Source organism: Drosophila busckii, chromosome 2R (genome assembly GCF_011750605.1).
Source record: "Drosophila busckii strain San Diego stock center, stock number 13000-0081.31 chromosome 2R, ASM1175060v1, whole genome shotgun sequence".
NCBI lineage: Eukaryota > Metazoa > Arthropoda > Insecta > Diptera > Drosophilidae > Drosophila > Drosophila busckii.
This window is the reverse complement of record NC_046605.1, coordinates 5,400,837-5,428,523: the sequence shown is the minus strand read 5'-3', so window position 1 is coordinate 5,428,523 and position 27,687 is coordinate 5,400,837. Positions and strand designations below refer to the sequence as shown.

The 27,687-nt window shown below is 42.5% G+C and overlaps 2 protein-coding genes across 4 annotated transcripts; one reads left to right on the top strand and one right to left on the bottom strand.

The window, feature by feature from the left end:
• Positions 1-302: 302 nt before the first annotated feature.
• Positions 303-3,281, bottom strand: LOC108597552 (autophagy-related protein 9A). Its single transcript, XM_017984160.1, has 2 exons — positions 1,525-3,281; positions 303-1,468 (listed from the first exon to the last, which is right to left on the bottom strand). The coding sequence occupies exons 1-2, from the start codon at positions 3,170-3,172 to the stop codon at positions 564-566; spliced, it is 2,553 nt and encodes an 850-aa protein (XP_017839649.1). The 5' UTR covers positions 3,173-3,281; the 3' UTR covers positions 303-563.
• A 446-nt stretch (positions 3,282-3,727) lies between these two features.
• Positions 3,728-22,405, top strand: LOC108596721 (heterogeneous nuclear ribonucleoprotein K). Of its 3 annotated transcripts, none has more exons than XM_033293033.1 (8): positions 3,728-3,854; positions 14,356-14,461; positions 14,527-14,583; positions 16,141-16,184; positions 16,795-16,867; positions 16,928-17,023; positions 21,188-22,120; positions 22,182-22,405. In XM_033293033.1, exons 2-8 carry the CDS (start codon positions 14,363-14,365, stop codon positions 22,371-22,373), a joined length of 1,494 nt encoding a protein of 497 aa, XP_033148924.1. In that variant the 5' UTR covers positions 3,728-3,854; positions 14,356-14,362; the 3' UTR covers positions 22,374-22,405. The 3 variants fall into 3 exon arrangements, with proteins under 3 accessions (XP_033148924.1, XP_033148925.1, XP_033148926.1); XM_033293034.1 differs by lacking the exon at positions 3,728-3,854 and adding an exon at positions 4,962-4,970; XM_033293035.1 differs by lacking the exons at positions 3,728-3,854; positions 14,356-14,461; positions 16,141-16,184 and having other exon boundaries at positions 14,565-14,583.
• The last annotated feature ends 5,282 nt before the right edge of the window (positions 22,406-27,687 follow it).

Below are 27,687 nucleotides of genomic sequence, written 5' to 3'. Positions count from 1 at the left end.
TGAATTTTTACAAAAATGTTTAGCAATTAAAAATCCTAAATTATAATTTTTTCACTATAATAAACAGCTTGACAACAGTTATAAAAATAATTAGCTTCACTACTCATAACACTTTTAAATCTATTTATATTGCTTAAGTATTTCACCAAATTTCGCAAGCTTTGCCCCACTGTTTACTAATTTACGCATTTTCTTTTAAGGTATTCCGTTATCATTTATATATGCAATAAGCATAAACAAAAGCGCATTAAGCGCTATGACTCAATCGATTTATAAACACATTTGAATTTGATTCTCGTTGACGCAGTTTATTTATTGCTTTTAGTTTAGTATTAGTGTTTATTTTTTTTTTGTTTGTTTTTTTAATTTAATATATTAGTTTAGCTAAGCACTAGACATCGTCTGTTCTCACACTTTACAACTTAATCTCTAATAGCAGGGGTTGTTACTTCTTCTTCTCGCTACAAAGCAGTTCTGCTTTCGTTTTCGTATCCTTTGCTCCTACTTCGTCTCGCTGTTGTTCTCCTTAAGCTCTATGAATATTAGATCCAAACGGGCCGCTGCTATGAGCGTATGCTACCCAGCAGCGGCGTGCTCTCGGCAGCCTTTGAGGTAATCACGGTTTGGCGCGTGGGCGCCTGTGGGCGTGGCGGCCTATTGCTGGGTCCCGGCAGCTCGTCCGCTTCGTCGATGCGCGACTGGCGCGCCAGGCGCTTCTGCTGGCTCAGCTCGTGCAGATAGAGCGCGCTCAGGCACATGTCGGCCACGGTCACGCCAATGGGGTTCTTGGCCAGACGCGGCTCCACGCCATACAAGCTATAAAGCAGGGTATCCTTGGGACCTTCAATGCGTCCCTCCGCTTTGCTTAAGCGCAGACGTCGCATGCTGTCCAGCGGCGTCACACTGGTAGACATTTGCTGCCGTATGCTGGCACTGCTCATGGGCTCGCCCAGATTTTGCTGCAGCATTTGACGAAAATCACTGCCAGCTACGAATCCTTGGCCCACGCCTGGCATACCGCGGCTAGCTGAGAGCGACTGCGATAGCTGCAGCTGCTCGGGACTTAAGTCGGCGGCCAGCACTGAATTGGCAATGGAGCAATACTCCTCGCCAATGGTGCCAAATGAGATCAGGCTGTGTGTCAGCGGATTTCCACGCGCCGCCGCTGGTGTTGCCTGCGGTGCCGTCTTTGCCTTGACCAGCTCATCGATGGCATGTTCGCGTATGCCTTTGATGAACTCTGAAGCCTCCTTGGGCATTTGCCACTCGGGATTGTTGAGCGTAAAGCGCACCAGCGACATTTCTGTCTTGCCGCCAGCCAAGCTACGCTGCTGTGCTGTTGCTGGCTCTGCGGCCATGCCAGGTGCGTCCATCTGGCCGCTGTTGTTCACCTGCCAGTCCGGATTGCCATGTTTGCGCACGTCCATTTGCGCAAAGGAGCAAACATTGCCCACGCCCCGCACAGAAACTGCAAGAGCACGAATTTGTTAAAGAATTTGGGAGCAGGAACATATAGACACTTACCTGTAAAGCTGCGGAAGAACTTTACAATCTCCATGGCCTTGGGCCTGAAGACAAAGATGAGCACAAATGGCGTTACAAACGGACTGAATATCTCGCTGAGCAAATAACCAGCACGAAACTGAAAGAAGTGACTAAACTCTTTGCGCACATGCACCGTATGCGCCTGTTGCTTCCATTCCGTGGGTAAATAATGCACATGCGCGAGAATGGCAGTCATTAGCTGCTCCGGGCACCAGATAAGATTCTCATCCGGTATCATTGTGCGGCAAACTACGCCCACCACAGTGAGTACTGCTATAATGGTTAGCACATGCTCCACCTGAAAGACATGCTCATCAAAGATGCCCAGGCCCAGAATGAGCAGCAGCACGCCGCCGCTTAGAAAGAGCACATTGCGTGCGATGACAGCCGCCAGCGGTGAGGAGAAGGAGTTTAGATAGCGATCCGCATACTCATATGCGCGGTTAAGACGTGCGTCCAGTTCGTGCTCCAGCTCATTGAAATGACGCAGATAGAGACGACCATAGTTGGACCAGGTGCGCAGACCCAAGGCGCTGGGCTCTTTGCGCAATATATTCACATACGAGAAGCTGAAGTATATAAGCTGCCAGAGAAATATGACCGGAGAGAGCAGCAGATTGGCCAAAGCTACAAACAGTATGAGCTTAGATAGGCGCTGCGCCAGCTCCGTTTGATTGCTGCGCACAGCAAACTCATCACGCAGCTGCCAGTTGTTCTGGAAGGGTGAGCCTGGACCACGAAAGAGTATAAAGTCAATGTTCCAGAGCATGCCGCGACTCAGCGACACCACCTCGCCCACCAGCGGCAGATGAAAGCGCACGGGCAGCAAATTCTTGTTCATCAACGCCACCAGATAATTCTTGAATCTGAGTATGCGATGGTAAATGTCCAGCTCGGTGAGCATCTCTTTGTCTATGCACATATGCTGCTCCGACTGCACCTTGCGTGTACGCTGCTGTATCTCATGCCAGGTAATGTCCTCCAGATCATTGTCTTCGATGCCCAAGGCCTTGTTGTAGAAACGCTTAATGTCTGCATATTGCGTTATATGATAGATCATCTTGAGCAGTCGTATGCCCAAGTAAATGGCCGCCATGAATATAATTAAATACGTTAAGGTATTGAACTTGGCAACGCATGCGCCTGTGGGTATGACTATATCGCTAATGTAGGTCTTGGTGCGATTGCTGTTGGGATCGGGCCGTGCGTCGCCAAAGAGCACATCGAACTTGATGCAGTGCGTAGTGAATGTTAGCAGCCAGACTACGAAACCAAACTCCAACACCTGAAACACCTCATCCATCACTATGACACGAAATCCATGCTTTTGCTGGTAGTTGTACATGCGGGAAAAGAAACAGTCTAGATCCTCAATATGATTCCAGTGATGCGATTCCTTGCCCGTCTCGGGCACTATATGTATCATGATTCCACTATTGTGTGGCGTATCTTCACTTTCGGGCTCATGTTCATGGTCGTTCTCTAAATGCGCAGCAGCTGTGTACGATTTTGCGTCGTCTGTTTTTGTTATTGTTGCTGCAGCTGCTGCTGTTACCTGTTCAGGTTCGCAAAAGATATTTGTATCATCCTCGGCCAGGGAACGGTAGTTGATATTTGGGCTTGCCATGACGCATCAGCCCCCAAGGTCAAGCGACTACTTATTTTTATATCACTTTGGCTATATCTAGTATAAATTAAAATGGAAAATTGTTCTTCTTTGTTGTTTAGATTTGCTACTGGCTACTGTTAAAATGATTTAACAGTGCGCTTAACAGCAGCAAGATAACATGCCTGCTCAAAATGGCACTACTAAGGCACTAAAACGGTCACACTCGATATTATTGTCGACCAACACTGGCGGTTCCGAGCTCCAAATTCATTGCCTTAATCAGTAGTTCATTTTGATATAACTGTTTTACTAAACAATAGAAAATAGTCAAACTCACTCTTTTGTGATTGTTTATTTAACATTTATTGGATTTTCTATACATCTAATGATTTTATGTAGTTGCGTGTTATTATCGATAGTTGTACGATATGCTTACCGAGCCAGTTCACGTTCGTATGAATTAGTTTAACATGAACTAAAATGTAAGTTGCAAATTTAACATGCAATGTTGTGTACAGTCATAGAAATTACTCTCGGTTTTTAATTTGCTCGTGTTTGTGTAATTGAATAAAGAATTTTTTCCAAAACTTTATTATTTTCATTATTAGTGTTTGTGTCAAACGAATAGCATATTATAATTATAAATAGTGTTTGCGCGGCAACAACAAAGAGCGCGTCTAAAAAAAGCATTGGATCCAGGGTAAGTTGTGGAAAAACGACGCAACGAATAGAGAAAAAGAAAACGGCACAAAATATACGTTTACGTGCATACATATATACAATGTGACAAAGGAAAGGCGCTTAAATGTTCGGTTTTTGACTATAATCAGTTAATCTAGGCTAAATATTGGCGAAATTAAGTCTCTTTATCACATTTATTTGTGCCCGGGGCGCCCGACTTTTAGCGTCTGTTTTTAAGTTCCTTGACAAGGCACATTGCCAATTGTGCACACTGTCTAGCTGTTTTTGCCTTCACATTGCTTGTTTCTTTTTGGGCTTCCCTTTTACATTTAACAACCACCAGGGCCATGTAAAAAAATTCTTGGCTTAAAAATTTCGTATCTGTTCGTTCTCGCCAACTTGGCGCTAGCCGCCCGGCTTCTTTTTGTCTTGTTTCCAGCAAAAGGCGTTATGTTGTTGCCCCCTTTGCTTTGTATGTTGTTTTAGTTTTTGTTTCTGCTTTGCTACACGCGCTTTTTTGCTGGCGCGTGTGCCGGCATAGACATAGTTTATACATACATACATTCTTAAATATATATGTATAACTGTTTATATGTGTGTAGCTAATGCATGTAATTTAGTTGTAGTACAATATTTTTTTAACGGGCTTTGTTGTTTTTGTACTGAGAGCAACGCAACGTGATAAAATCAAAACAAAATGTTTTGCTACTCAAAACAACTCCCACGCTTCACTAAACCGCAAAGTTCAACGTGCTGCCCAAATTTGGGAATAAATACTACAGCAGAGCCTAACCTATATTTTATGCATAGTAACTGTTTGTTGTTATTTGTGCTCTTCTTCTCTCAGCATCTATCAATGGCTGACAGTACAGAAATTTCCTTTTGCTTGCGCGCTTACCCAAAGCAATTGTATTGCAATAGAAAGAGACAGGTATATTTGGTTAGGTAATTTTTTGACATCTGACATTAATTAGACATTTTTCTCACGCTCTCCAGTGTTGCATACACCTCTGGAATTGCACTAGTTTCAGGTTTTAGGGTCACACTGTATGCCATAAGAAGTCTTTAATTATATGACAGTTGTGTTTTGTGTACGTTTAAAGTGTAATTAAAGCCTTAATGAGACAGGCAGCAAGTATGTACAAAAAATAAGAATTATAATTTTCAAAGCAAGCCAACATTTAAATGGTAAATTTAATAAGCAACAACAATTGATTTCAACTTTTTGTGTGTGCCGTTTGTGTAAAGAAGATTCACATATTTGTTGTATGTGTTAATAACCGTTGTGAGAGATTTTTATTTATTTTGGGGCTCGAACGATGAGTATAATGAGCTGCTCTGTGCTTGTTGGCCAGGCAACTTGTTATTGACACACTCACCAATACACACACACACACACAAACACTTATATAGTAAGCATGATGAATGAGCTTCAACACTATTGAAAGCTGATTTTGGTTGCCTGACGCGCACTTCACGTTGGGCCTGATCCATTGGAATGTGGCTTAAACATCTTCCAGAGTGATGATGTGTGCTCTTTTAAATAATTCAACTTTTGCTTTTGTTCATTTAATATTAAATTTTAACGTTCGCTTTTATTTGCCATTTAAGGCAGACCTTCGCACAAAAATTGCCAATTTCTAACAATTTACGCGTTTACAAGCATGCGCATGTGTTTGTGCGTGTTTTATTTTGTATTTTTTTGTTTTTTTGGCAGCGAGACAAGCCAAGAGCAAGTGCGCCAAACAATGAGATTGCTCTCAAGTGTTTGTATGTGTGTGTACTTACATGAAACTGCGAAAGCTCTCGCGTTCTAGTTTTGTATGTGTGTGTGTGTTTTGCTTGTTTTTGTGCTGCGTTCATTGACATTGAGCAGAATTCTTTGCAATATATATTTATATTTATTAGAGCTTGTAGCTGATATATCTAGGCAAGATTTGTATATAGCTGATTTTGCAAATTCATGCTATATATAAAACAAATAATTTAAAGAATTCGAACACTCGATTTTACACTTTAAATTTTTCAATCCGCACAATACGATTTTTTCTTTGTTTATTTCAAGCTTTTTGGATTATCATATCAATTTTTTTTATAGTGTTTAAATCAGCGACGTTTATAATGAGCAGCTTTAAACAAGTTATAAATTCATTGACCATAAATTGTATTTAATAAAAAAAAATTTCACTCATATATGGGGGTGTCAAAAACGGCCTATTTATTTAAATCACATATATATGTGTATAAAAATGCAAATAGCGCACAAAACATACAAAATATAGCAACAAATAAAAACAGACAAGCGTTTGTTTTGCTTGCATTGTCTTTGTTTTTGGTTTTCTTTTAATTTTGTGTGTATGTGTGTGTCTGTTTTTTGTTTATGCATTAAATATGTGGCAGACCATAAGCATGCAATATTTATGATATTTTCCAGCGCTGCAAATGCAATCAGCTTAACATAAATGAATTTGTTGCCAAAAGCTTTTTGCTGCTGCAGTTGTAAATAAATTGTTGTAGTTGTCTGATTTCCCGAGGGTCTAAGAGCATCAAATTCACACACAATGTGAAAGTTTCTATAAGCCCGTATTCATTTTCATATTTCTAATTTAATTCATGTTACTCAAATGTGCGGGCTAAATTAATCATAGCATAAATGATAAACAGCCGCTTGTGTCGTTTCATGTTGAAAATAACTGTATAACTGCAAAATTTCGATGCCCTCTCTCTTTCTCTATTTAGTTCCAGTACAAAACACGTTACGCGCTATTCTTTTATTAGCTCTTGAGCTCGCTTATCGTTTAGTTGCTAACAAAATAAATATTGCTTTATGTTAATCTGCAATACACAAACGTCGAAACAAGTTTTCAAATCACACAAAACTGTGGGGTTAGAAGTTTTTTTTTACAAACAACAGACGACCCAAAAAAAACCTTGAAATTGCCTTGCAGCGTTTTCTTGTTGTTTCCCATGAATACTATTGTTGCAAATACACACACACACACACATGCATACATAGAATTATACAATCATCTTTACTTGATTGCACAAATTTGTAAAAGGCGCTGGGGTCAAGGCAATTTTTATGCAACAAATAATAATAAAAAAAAGAATGCAACATTGCTGTTTGCTAAGCAGCAGCACAAAGTAATTAAAAGTGAATTTAATAAATTAGTTAATTAAGCTTGAAAATCCTGTTTTGGCAGTTCGCATTGGAATGTCTTCATTTAGTTTGCTACTGCGAAAAAAGTAAATTCTCATGCAGATTCTAACTGTTTACTATGGCCAATTTATCTTTTTGGTAGACATAAAAACAAACAAACCACAGACAGAAGTTCCATAAATTTTGCCAAACTTTTGTTTTCGCTTTTTTTTTTAACGCGCTTAGTATGCAGACCAGGTCAGAAGCGTAGTGACTAATTAGTCAAGATGCCAGCCAAAGTGAAGCTGAGTAATGCTCCAAGACATTTGTACATGCATGTAAATAACTATATATGCTGTTCCCTATTATATATTAAATTGCAGGCGTATATGCCAATGGGCTGGGGGTCGAGCCAAGACAACTACTTTTCAATCGAAGCTGCTTAATAATTCAAATCGAATGCGAACAAGACACTGGCCAAGCGGCTGGCTCGCAACTGCTGGACATCTAGTTTTTACTGTACCTGGACAAACGGACAACAGGACACACGCCATAAGCACATTAGTTATTAGCGCTTGGGGGTAGTTGGGCCTGGGTGGGAACACGCGATGGCCGCGACTTAGTCGCATTGTGGTCATGTCTGTGTGCAGCTTTTGTGGGTTCGCTGAGCACGCTGACATATCCATAAAAGCCTTGAAGTGTATGCGACAGACAGTCAGACAGACAGACAGACGGACTGACAAATGTAGCGACGTGTAGTAGAGCGCGCGGGGCAGAATCGGCAGCTATCTATTTTATTTTTTGATACACTTTGATATTTTTATACAAAATAAAAAAGGGTAGCATAAAGTTGTGTATAAAAAATAATAAAGGTGGTGCAAATGTATATAACAAGAAGAATAAAGAGTGGCAGGTTATGTTCGTCCGTCTGTATGAGCAGCAGGAACTCAGGCACTATAAGTGCTAGGATAAGCAAATTTCGTATATAAGTACTGCTATTTACGCAGCAATTTGCATACATTTTTGAAATATTTTATTCCTCCCCAGCACTCCACAAAACCAAAAAAAGTAGAAAAAATAAATAAATATATATGTGCGTCTGTATGAGCAACTAGAACTCAGAAACTATAAGTGCTACTGTAACCAAATTTGGTATATAAACTCAGCTATTTCCGGAGCAATTTACTTATATTTTTTAAATACTTTTACCACCCCCACACACCCGCAAATCAACAAAGCCCAATATACGCCCACAAAAAAATTTGCAAAATTGTGTAATAAATCGTACAAAAGCTTTCTTATGTTTTTTTTGCAGCCTTAATAAAATCCAAGTGTATATAAGAGTTGCTTGTGGCCCACTTGTCTTTTTTTTGTTACCTACGCTGAACGTTGAGAATTGTCAATTGTGTGCATTTCCGCCAGCGCACGCCTTCTGACCTCCTCTTGGACTCTGGGCTCTGGTCTCTCATGAGCCGTGAGCTCGACTATATGCCAATCGCATTGTTGTTGCGTGAACATGGCGTCCATTAGCTGTTTTTCCGCTAAATTATAGAGTGGCCGACGAACGCATATGCCCAGAGAGAGCAACAACAATAATAACAACAATAACAACGACTAGTGTCCAATTAATGTGGCAGGGGGAGTTAACAACAACTCTAGCGACACGGCAGGAAATATATATGATGTGTATGTATGTGTGTGTGTTGCTTTTTGTCCTGCATAAAACAACACAGCAAGCGCGCTTTTCGACGCTGTAGCGGCAGGCGGGGGCTGGGGTGGGGGGTGTACCTAGCATATAACCGTTTTCCCGTTTTGGCCTTAAGGCTCTCAGGGCTTGATGCGGTTTTGCACGATTCTCGGCTCGGAGCGCTCGCATTTTTGTGGTCAGCTAACCACCTGTGTGTGTGTGTGTGTCCATGGGGACATAAAAATATGTTGCTGCTCACCCCTCCTCAGCTGCGCTCTCTTCACACGAGTCCAAGTTAATATAATTTTTCCATTTTTTTCGTTTCGTTCATTTCTTTATTGTGGCCTGTTGGAAAATGTAGGCGTGGTCTTGTGGTTAGGCGCGTGTGCGCTGTCAAAAGCTATTTGAACAGGATACGTGTGTGTGTGTGTGTGTGTGTGTACCCGCAATCAAATGATTTTCACATAATTGCTAGCTGTCACTTATGTCACTGGCAGGACACTAAATCAGCCTTAGCCTTAAACTAAAACGCAAACTGAAACAGCTGTAAATATTTAATTAAGAAGCTGCGGCTTGCTTCAATCACTGTTCAATTAAAACACACACACACACACACATACACACAAGTGACCACTATAAAGTTTTGTAGCCTGGGCTCAAATGGCCGCCCCCACTTCTTAGCTGTATTTGTGGCTTTGCGTCAAGGCAATTACCCTATTATTAGTTAGTTGCCTTTGCCACAGAGAGTCAACGGCAACGGCAACGGCTGTTGAAACTCTCAGGCTCATGCTCTAGATTAAAAATGCATATGTCTAGCAAAAGAAAGAAATTCATCAATTTACTATAGTTCAGTTCAGCAGCAGCAGCAGCGATTATTTATTTAATTGGCATAATCAAAACAAAATAAAATGCAAACATTTTAATTTTTAATAAAGTAAGCAAAACAAAAATAGCATTAAAATAATAGATACATGAAAATAAGCGTGTTTAATTAAATAAGAATTATTAAAATAAAAATTTCTATATATAAACTGCATACTCTTGTGATATTTTAGATCTGCTTGTATTCATTGCATTTAAAAAATTATTAAATATATTTGTAACCCTCTTGACTATTACAATTGTTTACTTCATTAGTTTTGTATTAGTATTGCCTAAAACTTATTTTATTTATAGTATTTTATTTATTAAAACAAAGCCAAACAAAAGACAATTGTGTGCTTAACTTAATGACAAAATTCTAAATGCAAAGCTGCTCTTATTTTTGTATAAAGCAAGCCCTATATAATGCCAACCAATTTAAAATAATTTCCTGTACAGCTGAGATTTATAGTTGGCTTAATTAATTGATAGGGCCAAGTGTCATTAGCATTATAGTTAGAGACTACTCTAGTAAGTGCGTTTAATTTGTCTTTGCATTAAAAGCAATCGTCGAGCAATTTTGAGCATATCGAGTGGCCTGCAAATTGCTCTAATTACACTTATTTATTTATAGAGTGAGTGTTGACCACGTCAGCTTCCCAGTTAATGATATTTGCCTGGTTGGTCGGGCGCAATTTGTTGCTTTTCACAAGCGTTTAGCGCAAACCGAAAATAGCAATAGGACCGAAGTAACGTATCAATATTTAAATTCAACTGCTGTCTTGGCCAGCAGCAGGCGCATTTAAAAATGCATAATGTGAAAACATCAGCTGAAGTTGCAGGATATATTTAATATTCATAGGCAAAATGCAGTCGGCCGACCCGACCGCATCCAATTCCAATTCCACGTCATTTTATTAAACCACTTTGAACAACAAAAGGATTCATTAGACGTCGCCCCCCACTCTCCAGTTAGACAATTACTATATACTGTGCATGTAATTTGACTATATATTGCTTATATAAACGCTGCTCGGATCTATCAATCATACTTATAGCAATGCACTTTGCCTGTACATAGCCATATACATATATACTATATATATATTCAATCTATATGCGATATTGCTTGCTCACTCACTCGAGTCCACTAATCAAAGTATGTACACACATATGTGTGTAGTAGCCTGTCCCAGGCTTTACTTTATCTATCAGTTAGCTTCTGTTATGGCCACTAAAGTCAGTTACAATTAGTGAGCTACGTTGCCTAGCATCCGTAGCAATCCATAACTATATATTTCCCCTATATGTGTTCTCTGGGCGGCGGTATTGTCACCCGAACATTTGTACAATTTCTATTGGTCAGACATTTCCGCTTCCGTTAGGCGATCTCTGCTCCTTATTGGTCAAGCGCACTTTTTGTCTATGCCTAGCACTTGCCTATAAATAGACCGATTTCTGGAAAATATTTTCATTAGTTTTTCCACCGCACTTGCAACAGCACAAAAAGTTTCTTCCTTCCTGGCTATACTGCTATAACCAAGCCTAACCCTATAACAAATTATTATATAACTGGTGAAATAACACAAAAAAAAATATAAGAATAGTGATAAAATTTGTGCTCATGTTATCAAAATTGGCTGTTATTAACATATAGTGATATATATATATATATATAAATAATTATAGTGATATTACAAAGGTAATTTTTAAACAAATAAGCAAGCAAAATTATTGAATATTTCAAACATTAAGAAAAATATTATTACATTTTATATTTAAGCTGAAAATAGTAATTGGCATTACTTAAATTTTTAAACAAATATAAAAGCAAGACAAAAATTGGCATACAATTAAATAAATTTAAATGTAATTAAATTGCATTAATTGATTAAACAAATATTTTAGTAAGATGTAAAGCAATTTAATAGCTAAAATATATGAAAATATTGCATTAAATATATTTAAGCTGAAAATAATAATTGGCTTGCTTACAAATACATAAGCAAAACAAATTATTAAAATTTAAAACAAAAATTGGCATACAATTAAATATAAATAAATTACATTCATTAATGGCATGTTTTAAACAAATATTTGAGTAATATACAATGCCATTAAATGGGTAAAATATATGAAATTAAATTAAATATATTAAAGCTACTTAAATTTTTAAGCAAATAGACAAATTAAAACAAAAATTGGCATACAACAAATTAAAAAAATATATATGAAAATGTTATGCATGCATTAATTGTTGAATATACTAACATTAAAAATAATAAATGGGCATACATTAAAATTTAATGTGTAGAAATATAAATTATATGAAAATATTATTACATTCTTTTGATATATAAAGCTGAAATTAAACTGAAATATTTATGCTCAAATTTCATAAGCTATACTCTAGGTAATTTTGCTGCTTGCGCTTTAATCTCACAAATGCAGCTTAAAGTATATTGAACAGTTTGAAATGTTGTCAAGGTGTTTGCCAGCCCTACATCAAGTGTTGCCCACACAGGGCTTAAGCCATATACACTCACAATTTATATATGTAATTGCTGTGTGTTTGAGCCGCAAGCAAAACTTGAAGCTGAATCAACTTTTTGGACAAGAGCCTATTTAAATCGGAGCTGGCATTGCTGCTGTTGCTGCTGCTGCTGTTTGCCTTTTGTATATCGTACATGTTTTTTGACAACTTAACAGCTTGAACAATTGATGTTTTGACATCTGAGCCGCGCACGCTGTACACTTCTGTATGAGCCTAGAGAAAAAAAATAGAAATACCAAGCAAATACTTCACAGTAGGCGGCCGTCAACAAAGCTGCTCAATTATTATTGTAAAATGCACGCTCTAAGCCAACAGCTTATATAAACAAGCGAGCGTACTTGGCTTGTTTACTTGGCTTTTTAGAATTTAAAAAGAAAATTTAGCAAAATATATTTAAATTGTGCTACATTTGCTGTGTGCCATGCATAATGCATAAATTGTAGAATAATATTTATGGCGCAAATATGAAATACACAGCGCAGAGCAGAGCAGAGCAGAGCGTTGGCTGCCTGGCATTTCCGCTTCAAATGCAGCGCGTTGTAACTAAATATATATATGCATATATATAGTTTGCTAGCTTAGCTTTAGCGCTGCTGCGATTGAAGACAGTTTGCCTTTTGTTAAACGTGCGCGCAGCTGTGTGCACGAATTTTAGAAAAAATCTATTACAACACCAACACACAGCCAAGTTAGTCAACCAACCAACAGTAGTCGGCAAATCAGTACGACATCAATGAATCTGATATAGCTATGGCAAATTGAATTGTTGTTTAATTGCGCTTGGCAAAATTCAGTCAGTCCACAACCCACAATCAATGCGCGTTGCCAACTGTTTCGACTTGGTTATTTTTTAATGCAATTTACGCTGAAATGAAATCATTTCTATGGCAATAAATAAATACTATATGCAGCTGAAGCTGTAGCAAAACATAAGCAAATCATTGAGCTGTGAACTTTGTCAATATAAAAGAAGAAATGATCATAAGCAAAGCTTTGAGCTTTGAACTTTTGTAAAGATTAAAGCAGAAGCCGCATGTAGCATAAGCCAAACTAGTTGCTTATAATTTAAAATGAATTTTTATTGTATTTTTATTGCATGCTTAAATAAATACAATAGAAACTTAAATAAATATTTCTAGCATATGCAAAGTGTTAAGCTTTGAACTAAGTAAATATTAATACACTTCATAAGAAAGACAAGTCAAGCTAGAGACAAGCAGAGTACTAAGAAAATGCATTCATTAGTGAATGAATTGACTAAAATTTAATTATTGAATTTACAGATTTTTGAATGCATTGATTTTAACCAATCTCTATTTGAAGTGAGCTGTTAACTGCTGCCAACTTCAATTGAAAACGCTGCATTTGAACTTTGTAAAGCTAAAACATGAAGTGTATAGAGGAAATTTATAGAGCTATAGAGGTAGCTAATAGAATTGTAAAAGAATGCAAAATTTAATTGTCGACTTTTCATATTTATGAATGCATTTATTTGTTTTTTTTTTTTACATTCTCTATTTGAATTGGGCTGATCACTGCCTACCAGCTTCAACTTAAAGCATTGCATTTGAACTTTGTAAAGATGAAATGTATAGAGAAAAGTTATAGAGCTATAGCCAGTAGAGCTAGTTAGCCAGTAGAATTTTGAAAGAATGAATTCACTAGTAAATCGACTAAAATTCAATTCTCGATTTTGCATATTTATGAATGCGTTCATTTTTATTTACCAAACTCTATTTGAATTGGGCTGATAACTGCTATCAACTTTAACTTTAACATTTGAACTTTGTAAAGCTAAAAGCAAATTGCACATTTTTAAGAGCTCGAGCCTGCAAGCAACTTTAGCTTTTAATTGTTATAGTATTTTTACATATTTCCAACTAACCTTACTCAACACTAATTTTTGGAGCCTGTAAATGTCACTCATTAGCAAAAGTTGTCATTAAAAAAAAAGAGCATAAATTAAAACGAGCCGTGCTACAACTCGCAGTCAGTAGTAAACTAACGTTTGTGTCATAATAAATCAAGTTTGTACTTAAGCAAAATAAATGTGCGCAGAAAAAAAAGAAATAAAAATAAAAACAATACGAAATAGCAAATACAATTAACATACAGTCAAGTCTGAGAGAGAGAATTGCAGTTGTAGCTTTAGCTGCTTGAATTTTTTAGCCGTCGTCAACGCTCAGTTGATATCGAACTGGCGTACGCGTCGTATGCGCATTTTGCTGCACTAAACTTGTAACTAAAACGCGTATTTTTGTTTATTTTGGATTTCACAGAACGAGCATGAAAATGAAACGTGAAAATAATGATGCCGATGGACCACAGGATCCGAAACGCAATCGACGCAATGAGGAAACTGTGCGCATACTAATCCCCAGCAGTGTAAGTAGCAAAAGCAACGCGCTTAAGCGTGCCCAGCTTAACGCTTATTTTTGTTTTATTTGCAGATTGCCGGCGCTGTTATTGGCAAGGGCGGTCAACACATACAGAAGATGCGCACTCAGGTACTATAAAACGTGCTTAAAAGCAAAAGTCCCCCCACCCACCCCCTCCTCATAAGACACTCAAAACAAATCATGAACAAAAAAAACAGCCAAAAAGCGTCTATTATTATTTACAAAAAAATGAAAAAAAGCTAAAGCCTTAGAAATCGAAAACAATACTCTGTCTCTTTTTGTTTGTCTCTCTTCCGTACGCTACGTATCTCTGTCTCTCTTTGTCTTCATAAATATAAAAAAGTGCGACAAAAACTGCCTGAAAAAAAAATGAAATAAGTCTTAACAAGTCTTCAAGTTGATTTGGACCCGCAGTTGCAGCTCCCGTCTCGGCTCCTTTCTCCCTCCCCTTGTATGTCAAGCGTGTTGATCCAGTCAACTCTCACTCACTCTGTCTCTCTCTCTCTCTCTCTGCCTAAGCAACACGCTGCTCACTAACTTTACTCTCTCTCTCTCTCTCTGTCTCTTTTCTGTCTCTATCTGTCGCTTGACCCAATCTTCTCTCTTTATCTTCGTTCTTTATCTTTATAGAGCAATTTAAACAACAAAAAGTAATTTTTAGGCGCTTTATTTACCAAACAAAAATTGTCAATTCGTATTTTTGTTTGTCTAATTCAATCAAACATTATATATATATATAAACAAACACCGCTTTTAACCTTTTTAACTAAATGAACAATTTTCTCTCTTCTCTCTCTCTCTCTCTCTCTATTCTACTACTTCTTACAATACGACCCATGTGTAACCAATATATAATATTGCTATATATATGCAAAATAAATCGTCTGACCAACCGAACAAACGTCAACGACCAAACTCAATTGATTGATCAATTGATAAATCATATTTGAACGCCCACGCCCACGCCCACTTGGTCTGCTGTCTGATCTCTATGGTATGTCCCATCCACAACCAACACGCACTGGCGGTGTCCCCTTTGGGTGCGGGTCCTGGGTCTCGCTTCGTCACCTGCCAATGCCACTGTCACTGCTCTGAATCTAAATACCGTTGGCCCCCCGATGAAACCATGAAATGCAATGAAAATCGAAATCGTATATCCAACCCGATTGACCACCGACTGCTAAAATTTCGTTAACGTATGTAACAAAAACGAAAACTCGATAACCAAAATCAAACCAACACTTAAATAATCTATAAACAAAAACCGTAACCGAAATCGATGCCAAAAACGATGCGCTAAACGACTGTTTGCTCGTTCTATATAAAATCTGCGCATTTTAAATATATATATATGGCGCTTGTTTATATATAAATGCATATTGGGCCCAAATGTCCCTTACATTGTTGTCTGGTTGCGCTTGTCTCTATGTGTGGGTGTCTCTCTCCAAAAAAAACAACAAACAAATAAAAACAAAAACCAAAAAAAATATGTAAAATAATATATATATATGTGTATGTAAACGGCCAACCAATCCATCGAAATTCGTCCATGTGCCCGACCGTGCCCGTCTGACCGACCAACCAACCAACGCCCGCCCGCCCGCCTGCCCGTCCGTTCAACCAACCAACCAAACAAATACAACAATTTTATGTGTGCGCATACAGTATAAAGCTACTGTGTCTGTGGACGATTCCCAAGGCCCCGAACGGTAAACCACAAATACAAAATCTATATCCAATTGTTTAATTTCTCTTGTATTAAGCTTTACCCCAGCAAAAAAAAAAAACTACAGTGTAGCAATCAAAACATAATTAGCTAAGGTCTGTCTCTTTCTCTACAAAAGTTAGTTAGTCTCTCTCTCTATTGCTCTGTGTCCTGTCTCATGCGTCTGCCTATAACATAACCCTATATACTAGACCAATGTCTGCTAGCCGCACTTAACAACCAGCCAAAGCCACCATTAACTTTCACGTATATAACCAAACTAAAGTTCCTAAACTAAACTTACTCCTCCCCCCAGCTAGCAAAGCGTCCTTTGTACTCAATGTGTGATTTATGTATGTGAGTGGGCCCCCAAAAAAATATATATAGGCAAATTCGTAAGCAGGTCGCTGGCCTTGCATAACTTGCGAAAGTTTCTTTGCTCTTCTACTTAGTACGCCAATTCCAATGTAAATACATTGCCCGACTTGACCTTGGCAGCAAACAATTTTTATAGTTTTTGAAAACTATTTGCATTGGAATTGTTTAAGTCTAGCTATTCACATAACAATAACAATTAAAGCTAATGTATGTTTTATATTTTTTTCTCTATTAAGCACTATACAAATCAGCGCTGATATAGAATCCACGCTGGAGATTATTACGGAAATGCTGAAATACTTTGAAGAGGTAAGCGCCAGCGCTTTGTATTTATAACTGGCATTTAACTTTATATTTTTGTTATTGCAGCGCGATGAGGAATTCGATGTGCGCTTGTTAATACATCAAAGTTTGGCCGGCTGTGTCATTGGCAAGGGTGGACAAAAGATCAAGGAGATACGTGATGTAAGTACGCGAAACGTGGGAATAGATCAGCCATGCATAACGCGCCTTAATTAGAGCAGCAGCTGCTGCTGCTACAAAATATGATATTAGTGAGTTTAGCTTGGCTGGCTGCTGTGGATAGTCACGTTAAGTGGCAACCTGTTCAATCGATTTGGTATGTGGGCAGCTCTAAGGATGCAGCAGTAATAGCAGCTGCCTGTCAATTGCATGCCAGAAGAGAGCATAACAATTTCATCGATATATCACACATACGCCCCCATGCTTCTAATATATGCGTCCCAAGGCGGCATTCAGTGCTTTGGCTTTGGCTGCTGTTGACGTGCGATTTCATAAGCGTTGCCATAACGCAATTGTCACCATGGCAAACGCAATTCCTGGAAATCAAGCAAACGTAAGAGTTTGACAACAGCCAAAGTGCGAGTGTGTGTCACACTTGGCAGCAGCAGCAGCAAATCAATTGCCAGCGGCAACTTCTGTTGCTGTTGCTGTTGCTGCAGTTTCTTTTTATTTATTTCGCTTAAGTGTCTTTGCTGCTCTCATTAATTAGCAATGAGTAGTTTGCTGCTGCTGCTGCTGCTGCCAAGTGGCTGCATTTTAATTGGAATGTCTTGCTTGCTTGTTGCTTAGCCAACGAGTGAGCGAGCGAGCGCCCGCGCGCGCGCGTCTGTCGCCCTTTTATCCTACGCTCGAGCGCTTTATGGCTGACTGGGCTGCCACTCCTCGTTGCAAGGCGTGCGTGAATTTTAATATTGCATACTTTTGAGCGCACGCAAAAAGCATTTCACTTTATGCCGTGTGCGCGCTGCTGTTGTTTGTGTGTGTGTGTGTGAGCCTTATGCATATTCATATTTATACCCTGTAGTGTAGCAAAATGTGAGTTTGCTCTTTAGCTACTCCCAACTGGAATCTAATTAGCGCTCACACAGGTCTAAGCCTTGTCTTAAACCTTGTTAACGTAATTTGTGTGCCAGCAGTTCAATTGGTGCTGCTTTGCGCTAAAATATTAGCACAAATTTTATATTCAAATATCATACATAACTATATATTCAATCTGTGCTATATATTCAATCAGTTAAGCTAAAATATTAGCACAAATTTTATGTTTAAATAACATATATAGCTATATATTCAATCGTTGCTGCTTCGCACTCAGTTAAGCCTTTTGCAGCTGAAATATTTGATATTCAAATATAAATATCAGCAATTGTTTTTAGCTTAGCGTAAGTTCGACTCGAGTTTACTTTAAGCTGCAGCTTGCCGCTTTTGTTGCCTTTGAAGTGCTTGCTATGGAGGTCAACAACTAAGTGGCTGCATAGCCAGCGCCAAGTCAAGTCAAGCGTTTGCTCTGCTTACTTATTTTTTATATGTAGCGTATTTTTTTTATAAATTTCTTAGCATGCCAGTTGCTGCAATGTGAAAATTGCTTTGTAGCTGTTTTGTCTGTCTGTCTTCGATATCCTACAACGCAGGCAGGCAGGCAGGCACAGCATCCTGGCAGCTGCTGCTGTCTCCCATTTGTGATCACTCAGTGGAGCCAAAGCGGCAACAAAGGGCAAAAGACACAGCATGTGTTATTTTAAATGCCGAACAGTTGCAGGCAACGCTGAACGCCTTTGGCTTAGGCCTTTTGTGTTGAGCTGGCCAGGCAAGCAGCTGTTTTCATAGAGCGAGAGAGCTGCTGCTGTCTTATCCTTTCATCATGCCATTTGGCCTGCTTACCTTACATTTTTAAACCGGTTTGTGCGTCTAATGTCCTTGCCGCAAGGTTATGCAAAAAGTAGCAATGATTTTTTGTAAATTTAAATTGCTTTTCCTAGAATTTTGCGTACACATTTGTCTGGCAGACGCCAAAAATTTGTCAAAGCGAGCGAGACAGCGCGAGTCACTGAAGCGCATAAAAAGAAATTTATGTGCCGCTGTGTTCTATTACACTCTTTGTCTACCTAAGTGTATCCATATTGGAGACATCAACGCCGAGTCTGGCATCTGCTCATAATGAACAGAGCAGCTGCGCTCAGATCCTTAAATACCAAACTCTCATATTGAGCAGCGTGCCAATGGTTTTGCCTGCGGCTTACAATTGTTGTTGTCAGGCATTTAATGAATGTCTAACAGGTGCTACTAACAAACGCACGCGTTGTTGGTTTGGTAGGTAGAGCAGACACACAAGACAGACAGACAGACAAGACAGCTGAAGACAAGTCGAAGGCAGCTGCTTGGCATTTTACAAACTGCAGCATAAAAGTTGCAGCAATTGCTTGATGCTTTATTAAAGCAGCTACTAACTAACTAACTAAACTTAAGCTGTTGCAATTGCTGCCTGCAACTGTTGCAAGTCTGCAGCGCAGCGTAGCAGCGGCTTAGTCCTTGCTACTAATCAAATAAATTTATATATAAATTAATAAGTGCATGTTCAGCATTGAAACGTAACATTTGGCTATAGCTACAACTGCTGCCTGCGCATGCGTCACACACACATACACACACATAGAAGCTAAAGAGACAGCATAAAGTAAAAGAAAAGGAAGCTGAATATAATACACCGGTTACAGCAGCTGCGCCTCTCCAAAAAGGCAAACTCTGTGTGGACTTGCCTGACTGCGTATCCTTAAACAAAAAGGCAACAACATAAGAGCAGCTTGTATGCTACGCTTGCTGCGCTGCGCTCTGCTCTCGCTTTGTTTTGTATTTGAGTGAGAGCGTCGCTCGGCTCGGCTCGCTCTGCGCTCTCTTTGCTGCTTCGTTTGCTCCTTACATGGCAACTGGCAAGCGTTGAACCCAATTAGTTCGACATTGGCGCTGGTCGCGCACGGTTCTTGCTTTAAACTCAACGCTGTCGTTTATTCAAATAAAACAGCTACGTGCTAACTAACGCTATGCGTTATAAACATTAAAACAAAAGCAGGTACTAGCTACTAAATAAAAACTAAACTAAATTTATTAAGTGTACTTAAAGTGCTTATAAACTAACAACTGCCTTAGCGCATATATAAGTTAAGACATGTTTAAATTCACACACACAGTTACACACACACACACTTAAGCATATGCGCTGGCCGCGCTGCTGACCGTACGCCGCGCAGTTTACAGCAATTTTATTGTTTGAGCAGCCAAAAGTATGCTACACTTCCTTTCTTTTTGTAGCTGTAGCTGTCGCTTTTGGCCTGTGTATGTGTGTCACGCACACACACGCGCGTATTTCGCCCAAATTTAATCATAAATTCAATGTGCGTCCAGCGCTGCTCTTTGAAGTTTTATATTGTGACATTAAAATAAAGCTGCGCCTTTTACTTTGTTGTTGTTGCTGCTGCTGCTGCTGCTAGTGTCACTCGCTCTGCGCTGCGCTGTGCTGTGTGTGTGACTCAACAACATTTGTGGCTCCATTCATAAGCTGGGGGCACACACTTCACAGCTCTTTATGTGTATGTGTGTGTCGCCATTGTTGTCTGGGGGGAAAACACACGCAAAGCAACGCAACGCAACGCAACGAGTTGTCGCCCAGGGACGTCTTTTGGTATCGCAGGCAGGCATGACGCAGCCTTTGGTCATTGCCACACACACACACGATACAGTCACACACTTGAAAGTAACGTCGCATAGCACGCAATGTGCTCATGGGCCTGGCATTTTAGGCTTAGAAAATGATGCAATCATTAAGACCGCAGGATACACAGGAGGGCACGCAGCTGTTGTAATTAGTAAAGGGCAAGGGACACAACTCGTCGCTGCTGCTGCAAGCGGAAGCAGGCTCCAATGCACGTAGGCTCAACAAATCTCTACGTGTGTGTGTGTTTGCTCCCCACTCTTGCGCTCACTCTCATGCATTCCTAAGTGGCTATCGAATTTCACATTTACACATCCGCTGCAGACGACGAGCACAAGGGGCAGAGACAACTTCCGCTTGCTTACATTTATGCTGAGCAGCTGGCCCAAAAAATTCATTGCTTGTGTATTAGTGTGAGTGTGTGTGTGTGTGTGTGGCAGGTAGAAGTGCCTGCATCCTGCCTGTGAGCGCAGCTGCCAACTGTGTGATAAGGCTGAGCTCTCCTCGCACGCTGTGCAGACTTTAAGCCGCTGCTTGACCACAGCATGGGATGGGATTAACAACTGCTTTCTACGAATTTGCCATATTAATGCTCATCTCTCTCTTTTCCTCTTCTGCAGCGCATTGGCTGCCGCTTTCTGAAGGTTTTCTCCAATGTCGCGCCACAGAGCACGGATCGCGTGGTGCAAACTGTGGGCAAGCAGAGCCAGGTCATCGATGCAGTGCGTGAGGTCATAACGCTAACGCGTGATACGCCCATCAAGGGGCCCATACACAACTATGATCCCATGAACTTTGATCGCGTCTATGCGGATGAGTATGGCGGCTATGGCACTGGCACAGGCAGCACACGTCCCAGCCAGCGTGGTGGTGGTGGTGGCGGCGGCGGCAATAATAATCGCAATGGTGGCGGCGGAGGAGGTGGTGCTGGTAATCGCGGCGGCGGCAGCAATGAGCGCTTTGGTGGACGCGGTGGTCACAACGGCGGCGGCAATAACAACGCAGGCGGCGGTGGTGCTGGCCTAGGCGGCATGGGTGGCGGACCACGCGATAATCCGTTTATAAATCCTTGGGCTAATGGCGGCGGCGGCGATGGTGACAACTTTGGCGTTGGCAACAATAGCGGCGGCTTTGGTGGCAACAACTTTGGCGGCGGTCCCTTCGGTGGTGGCGGCTTTGGTGGCAACAATGGCTTCGGCGGCGGACCCAACGATTTCGGTGGCAATAATCAGCTTGGCGGCGGCGGCAACGGCACCAGCAGCTTGCCCAGCTTAGGCAACTTTGGTCAGAGCCAGGGCAACAACAATGGCGGCGCCTTTGGTGCGGGCAACAATAGTTTAGGCAATGGTCTAGGCGCTGGCTTCAATGCGGGCAACAATAGCCTGGTCAATGGGCTGGGTGCGGTGAACAATGGCGGCGTGGGTGGACTAGGTGCAAATGGTGGCTTCACGCCCGTGGGCGGCAATGCGGGCACAAACAACAGCTCGACGCCCAGCAACATACCGCAGGGTCATGATCCCAACAACAGCACACAGGTGACCATACCAAAGGATGTGAGTGAACTGCAATTAATGAGTGGAATATTTTAATTAATTTTGCTTCTTTGCTTTGCAGTTGGCTGGCGCTATTATTGGCAAGGGCGGCGGACGCATACGCCGCATACGCAACGAGTCGAGCGCGTATATCACCATAGATGAGCCGCTGCCTGGTTCGAATGATCGCATTATAACCATATCGGGCACGCCGAAGCAAATACAAATGGCCCAGTATCTGCTGCAACAGAGGTTGGTGTCGCAAAAAGACTAAAAGTATGCACAACTCCTTTCATATGCTCGAATTAATGAACAAACGACACCCAAACAACCAACAACCAACAACAAACGAAACATACAAACAATTAATTAATTAATTTAAGTAACTAACTCTGTGTGCTGCTCATCAAATGTAACTAATCCTATCTCAGCTGGTTTCAAATGCTTGCCGTATGGAAGACTAGTGATTTTGTTGTTTAGTCTTTGTTAATAAGCAATAAGATCCCTTTGCTTCTGGCATGATCTGGCGCTGCGCTGTGAAGCTTTTCGTCTCTTCCTTGCTGTGTCGCAGCGCCGTGCTGACTACATCTAGCATACTAACTACAGACATTATCTGTGCACTCGTGGATCACAACTCAATTCCTGCTTATGCCCAACATGCCACGTTATAGCAACCAACACTACACTGTAAAACAATATTCGCAGATGTGGCGCTTATATGTTCTGTACAATGTACTGGCGCTCTTTATTTTCTTCTGCATGTGTGCAGCGATTGGCGCTCGCAGCATATGGTCTACGAAGTTAGGATCAGACGTTTTTAAGGCTGGCGCTTGTCGAGGTCCAGACTTCAAGCGAGCGTTTGGTTTTCGTCATTTGCCGATCGGCAGCGGCAGCGCGACGCACCATCTACAACAGTGGAGACAACATACAACTGTAACTAACTGAAAGAGAAACCACTGTAATGTTTGCTAAGCATGTTTTTTCAGCCGTGTTTAATGAGTCGGCTTGCACTGGCTCTCATTTAGTTTCCTAATTATATAAATAGCGAGTATGAAGGACATGCTACAGAGTAAGAGAGTAAGCAGAGCTGGTGGAAGCCTGCTCTATTAAGACAGTCGGCAGAGTCCCACTTATATGGGTGGGTATGAGCAAGTAATACTTCAGTCACTCTATCTAAGTTTATCGTATAGCGGCCTAACTTTTCAAAGATGATCTAATTTCAGCTTATATATCATACCGCCTTGTACCGCGCTCCCCTCTTCCCATTACCGGCAATCCTCAGATAGACTCCGAGGCATTAGCTGCTCGACGTCGCAGTTGATGTCAAGTTTTATATTTTGCTGACTTTTAGAGTAGTGCATGAGTGAGATTGCCATGACAACATAGGAATGCTAATATCGCTATCGCACCAGGTGTGGGCAACGTTTTTCGCGCTTCCTCTGTTAGTCCCATGTGGTGTGTATGTGTGTGCTGTGCTGTTTCCTGTTTGTATCCTTCTGTCCTTTTTTTGTGGTGTTGTCAGCTTGCCAGCGCCTAGCTGGGCACCGACGCGCGTCGCAGGTTTGCGCGGTGTAGCGAAGGAATGCGCGTGCGCGGCGTGGGTGGTGTGCGGCCAGTCGTATCGTGCGGGATTATTGAGCTCTCAGCGCGGTCATGCCGGAACGCCACGCCCGCCGACCAGTTGTCGGGAGGGCTTATAATCGCTGCGTTCTGTAGTCAACGCGCTCGCTGACCAGGCCGGCTTCTCTCCTCGGCGTAGCCCCGGCCTGCTGCTTGAGCTGCTAAGGTGAGAGTCACCACTCTCTTAGCCTTATAACGCCTAACTTCCGGCTTCACTGGCACAAAGCCTGCGCGGCGTAGCGCTCCGGCGCTGGCAATTCGGAATTGATCTGATGGCTCCAGGCTGCTCTCCATGACGAGCTGGACTCCGTGGTTATACGTCCTCTAAGCCGGAAACGGCTCTAGACGCACTGGTCATCTGGCTACGGTCGCGGTCTAAGCGCGCATATGCTTGGCAGACTGCCTTGGCCTGGTGTTCTCTCGCCTATCGCGCTTAGCGCTTGGCGTGCCGTTCGGATCTTGCCGCTCTTCGAGCTGACGTGGTCCAGTATTCTCTCCGCTGCAGACTGACGTATGTCCGGATTCAGAGACGCTGCATGAACAATACGAAACTTGTAAGTAGCTCAAATGACTCAAAAACCAAGAAACTGTGACAATACTAGAATCTCGGTACTTTAATAGACAGAGCGCTCGTGCCTGCTCCATTCAGCTGATGCGTGTATATGGCGATGGACTGCGAAGCAACATACTCGTCGGGTCAGTCTCGAGACACCCATGGAGGGCATGGGCATGGATACCATCAGATGATATCTGCGCCGCTGCTCCATTTGGACAGCAAGCCAGCGCATCTGGTTCGCTAGCGTGCAATCAACTGGCCTAGCATAGTGCAGTGTTATTCGTGATAGCCGAAATCGTACCTCGCTCGCTGCGTGACTAGCTTTTACAATTCTGCTCGCGCTCGATGAAGACTGTCGCTGTAAAAGTCTTATTCCGCGCAGCCGAGCCGAAGCAGAGCAATTAGGCGTTAGAGCGGCTGTTGCTGGCATCTTGGGTTTATCACCACGGAAAGACAACTTGTGCAATCGGACGGGGCAGGGAGGCGTTGCTCAGGCCCTAATGGAATCGCGGCAGCCAGGGCAGCGGCGTCCACAATTGTAGCCTCCACGCTGGCTACGATCAGCAGTCCCATCGCCTATCACGCAGTCAGCTGGAAATGGAGCAGCAATTTCAGCGAGATCAGTTCAATCGCAGCCCTCTAGCAGGCCCAGAATTCTACGAGCGCCATGAACAAGACTTTGAGCAGCAGCGCCAGCCAAGTCCACAACGCTACCATGCAGATCAGTTCGAGCGCAGTCCGGCTAGAGGACGTACAGATCAGTTCTATGATGAGCAGCCAGATCAGTTCAATTGCAGCCCGGAGCGCAGCTTGAATAGAATGCCTCAAGCAGCAGCTCGGGAGCGGGAGCGTGAGCGTGAACGGCAGCGTTTTAGCCCTCGACGTCGTGCGGCTGCATCGCCGCCACCACGTGGAGCACGCGCGCATTTTCCAGCGGAAGCAGAAGCCGTTACCGTAAGGGAGCGCAAGCGTCCAACGGGCGAGCAAGAGTCCATGTCGTTGGCAAAACGCAAACGCTTGGCGGACTTGCCCGCATTGGGCGAACCAGGCGGACGCGATGATCCGAATCGCAAGAACTTGTGCGGCTCACGCACCAAATGGTATTTGCGCTATCTGAAGCAGGGCTTCCCCCCTGACGAAGCCATACGCATGGCCAGAGAGCCAGTGCAGCCGGCGGCCAAAGCAAAATTACTAATGAACAGATCCAAATCTCCGCCGCCGCCGCCAGCAATAGAACGAACCAAACGCTCGCGATCGCGTGCCAACTCGAAACCATATGAGGTGCTGCCGCCGCCTGCGCCATCGCCACCTTTATTGGCAGGCTATTTCGAGGATGCGGAGCAGCCACGTGGCAGCAGCAGCAGCTCACGCGCAGCTGCCGCCACAGCTGGCGAAGAACTGAGGGTTTGCTTAAAGCCCAAGGGCTTTCCACAATTCAAGCTTACCCATCAGGAGAAACTGGATCTAGAGGAGGGCATCATGCAAGAGGTGGCCATGTCCGGCACAATGTGCGAGGCGCCGTTGCGCTTCTCCGACATTGTGTTCAAGCCCGGCTATTTGGCCATCGATTGCGCCAATCGCAGCACCTTCGAGTGGATGCTGCGCATTGGCTCCAACCTGCCCTCCTACTATGGACGCCCAGTGGAGGCACGCAAGGGTAGCATCACTCCGCCGATACTGCAGAAATATTGCATTACGCTCTTTCTGCCGCGCGGGGCTACCAAGTCGGATGAATATCTGCTGGGGCTGCTCAAGTCACAGAATCAGTACAACACAGATTTGTGGAATGTGGTGTCGCGCAAGGATCAGGGCAGCGGTGCGCTGCTCGTCCTAGGCATTGACCAGGCCAGTGCGCTGGATATAGCTGCCCATGATCATTCCATTTTTTATCGCTATAGCCGCCTGCCTGTGCGTGGACTTAGGAAAACTCTAGCCACCCGAGCTAGCCCCAAAGTTCCAAAGAATACCAGCAGTCCAGGCCATTCATTCGTCTCCATTGACATTGCCTCCGATAACGATGATTAACTAACTAACTCTTCCACATTCTATAACGTTTTCCATTGTCTAACACAATTAAAAATAAATGCGTTTGCGTTAAGAGTCTTTGAATTCTTTTTTTTTTTTGTGTAGAAATTGCTACTAACTAAAAGTTCCGGTGTGGCCTAGCTGGGGCCACCGGACGGGTCGCAGGTTGCGGATAGCGAACGGCCTGCCGCAGTTTGTGTGTGGCAGGTTAGCTGCGAATAAGCTGCGCCCGCTGGGCACGCCAATAAGCAGTCCCGGACAGCCAGCGGGCAATGTGGTTGTCAACACATTTGCCGACCAGGCGCTTGTGGAGCCGCCTGCCTAAGCATAGCTCCACACACACACACATCTCACTCCGGGCTGGACAAAGGCGTTAATCGAACCGTGTTGAGTGTCGGCCAGGCTGGAGGCCCGGATTAACAAATAGTTCAGTCGCTAACGGTGGGTACAGGCATTTGGCAACTGCCTGCTACGATGTTGCCTTAGCTGGGCATGGCGGATCTCTGCCCAGCTGGACCTTCATATATCTCCGCAACTCGTGGGAATCACAATCAATAAATAATGAATACAAACGAACAAAAGCAAACAACGACGAGCTCAAGTGCTGACTGCATTGACTTGCCCCAATGCAATGAGCTAACGTCTCCAAGTCGCAAAAGAACAGCAGCAGTAGCTATGCCAACTGAGCCGTGCCCCAATCCTAAACGTGCGCGTGTAACTGAAGCATCCAGCCCACAACCCACTCAAGAACGGTTCGATTTAAGCCTGGACGAAGCAGCGCAGCCGCAGCAAGCAGCGATTTCTTTCAACAATCAAGCGCAGCTTGGACAACACTTAAAAGCGGCGCTGCGCGCCCAAACATTCCAGCAACAGCTCAAACCAAAGCCTAAGCCACTTCCAAATAAAATAGCTCAAGCCGTGCTGCAGCCAAAGCAGGAGCAAGTAATCAATGCAGCCAAAGCTAAGCCTAAGCCACAAATTCAGCCAACCACAATATCCCAAGCCGTGCTGCAGCCAAAGCAGGAGCAAGTAATCAATGCAGCCAAAGCTAAGCCTAAGCCACAAATTCAGCCAACCACAATATCCCAAGCCGTGCTGCAGCCAAAGCAGGAGCAAGTAATCAATGCAGCCAAAGCTAAGCCTAAGCCACAAATTCAGCCATAGCTCAAGCCGTGCTGCAGCCAAAGCAGGAGCAAGTAATCAATGCAGCCAAAGCTAAGCCTAAGCCACAAATTCAGCCAACCACAATATCCCAAGCCGTGCTGCAGCCAAAGCAGGAGCAAGTAATCAATGCAGATAGCGAAGAGTTTGTACATCTGACCGAAAGGGAAAAGCAGGCTTTACGAAAGTTTAGAGCGGAAGAAAAGTGCAGAGCAGCAGTAGCTAA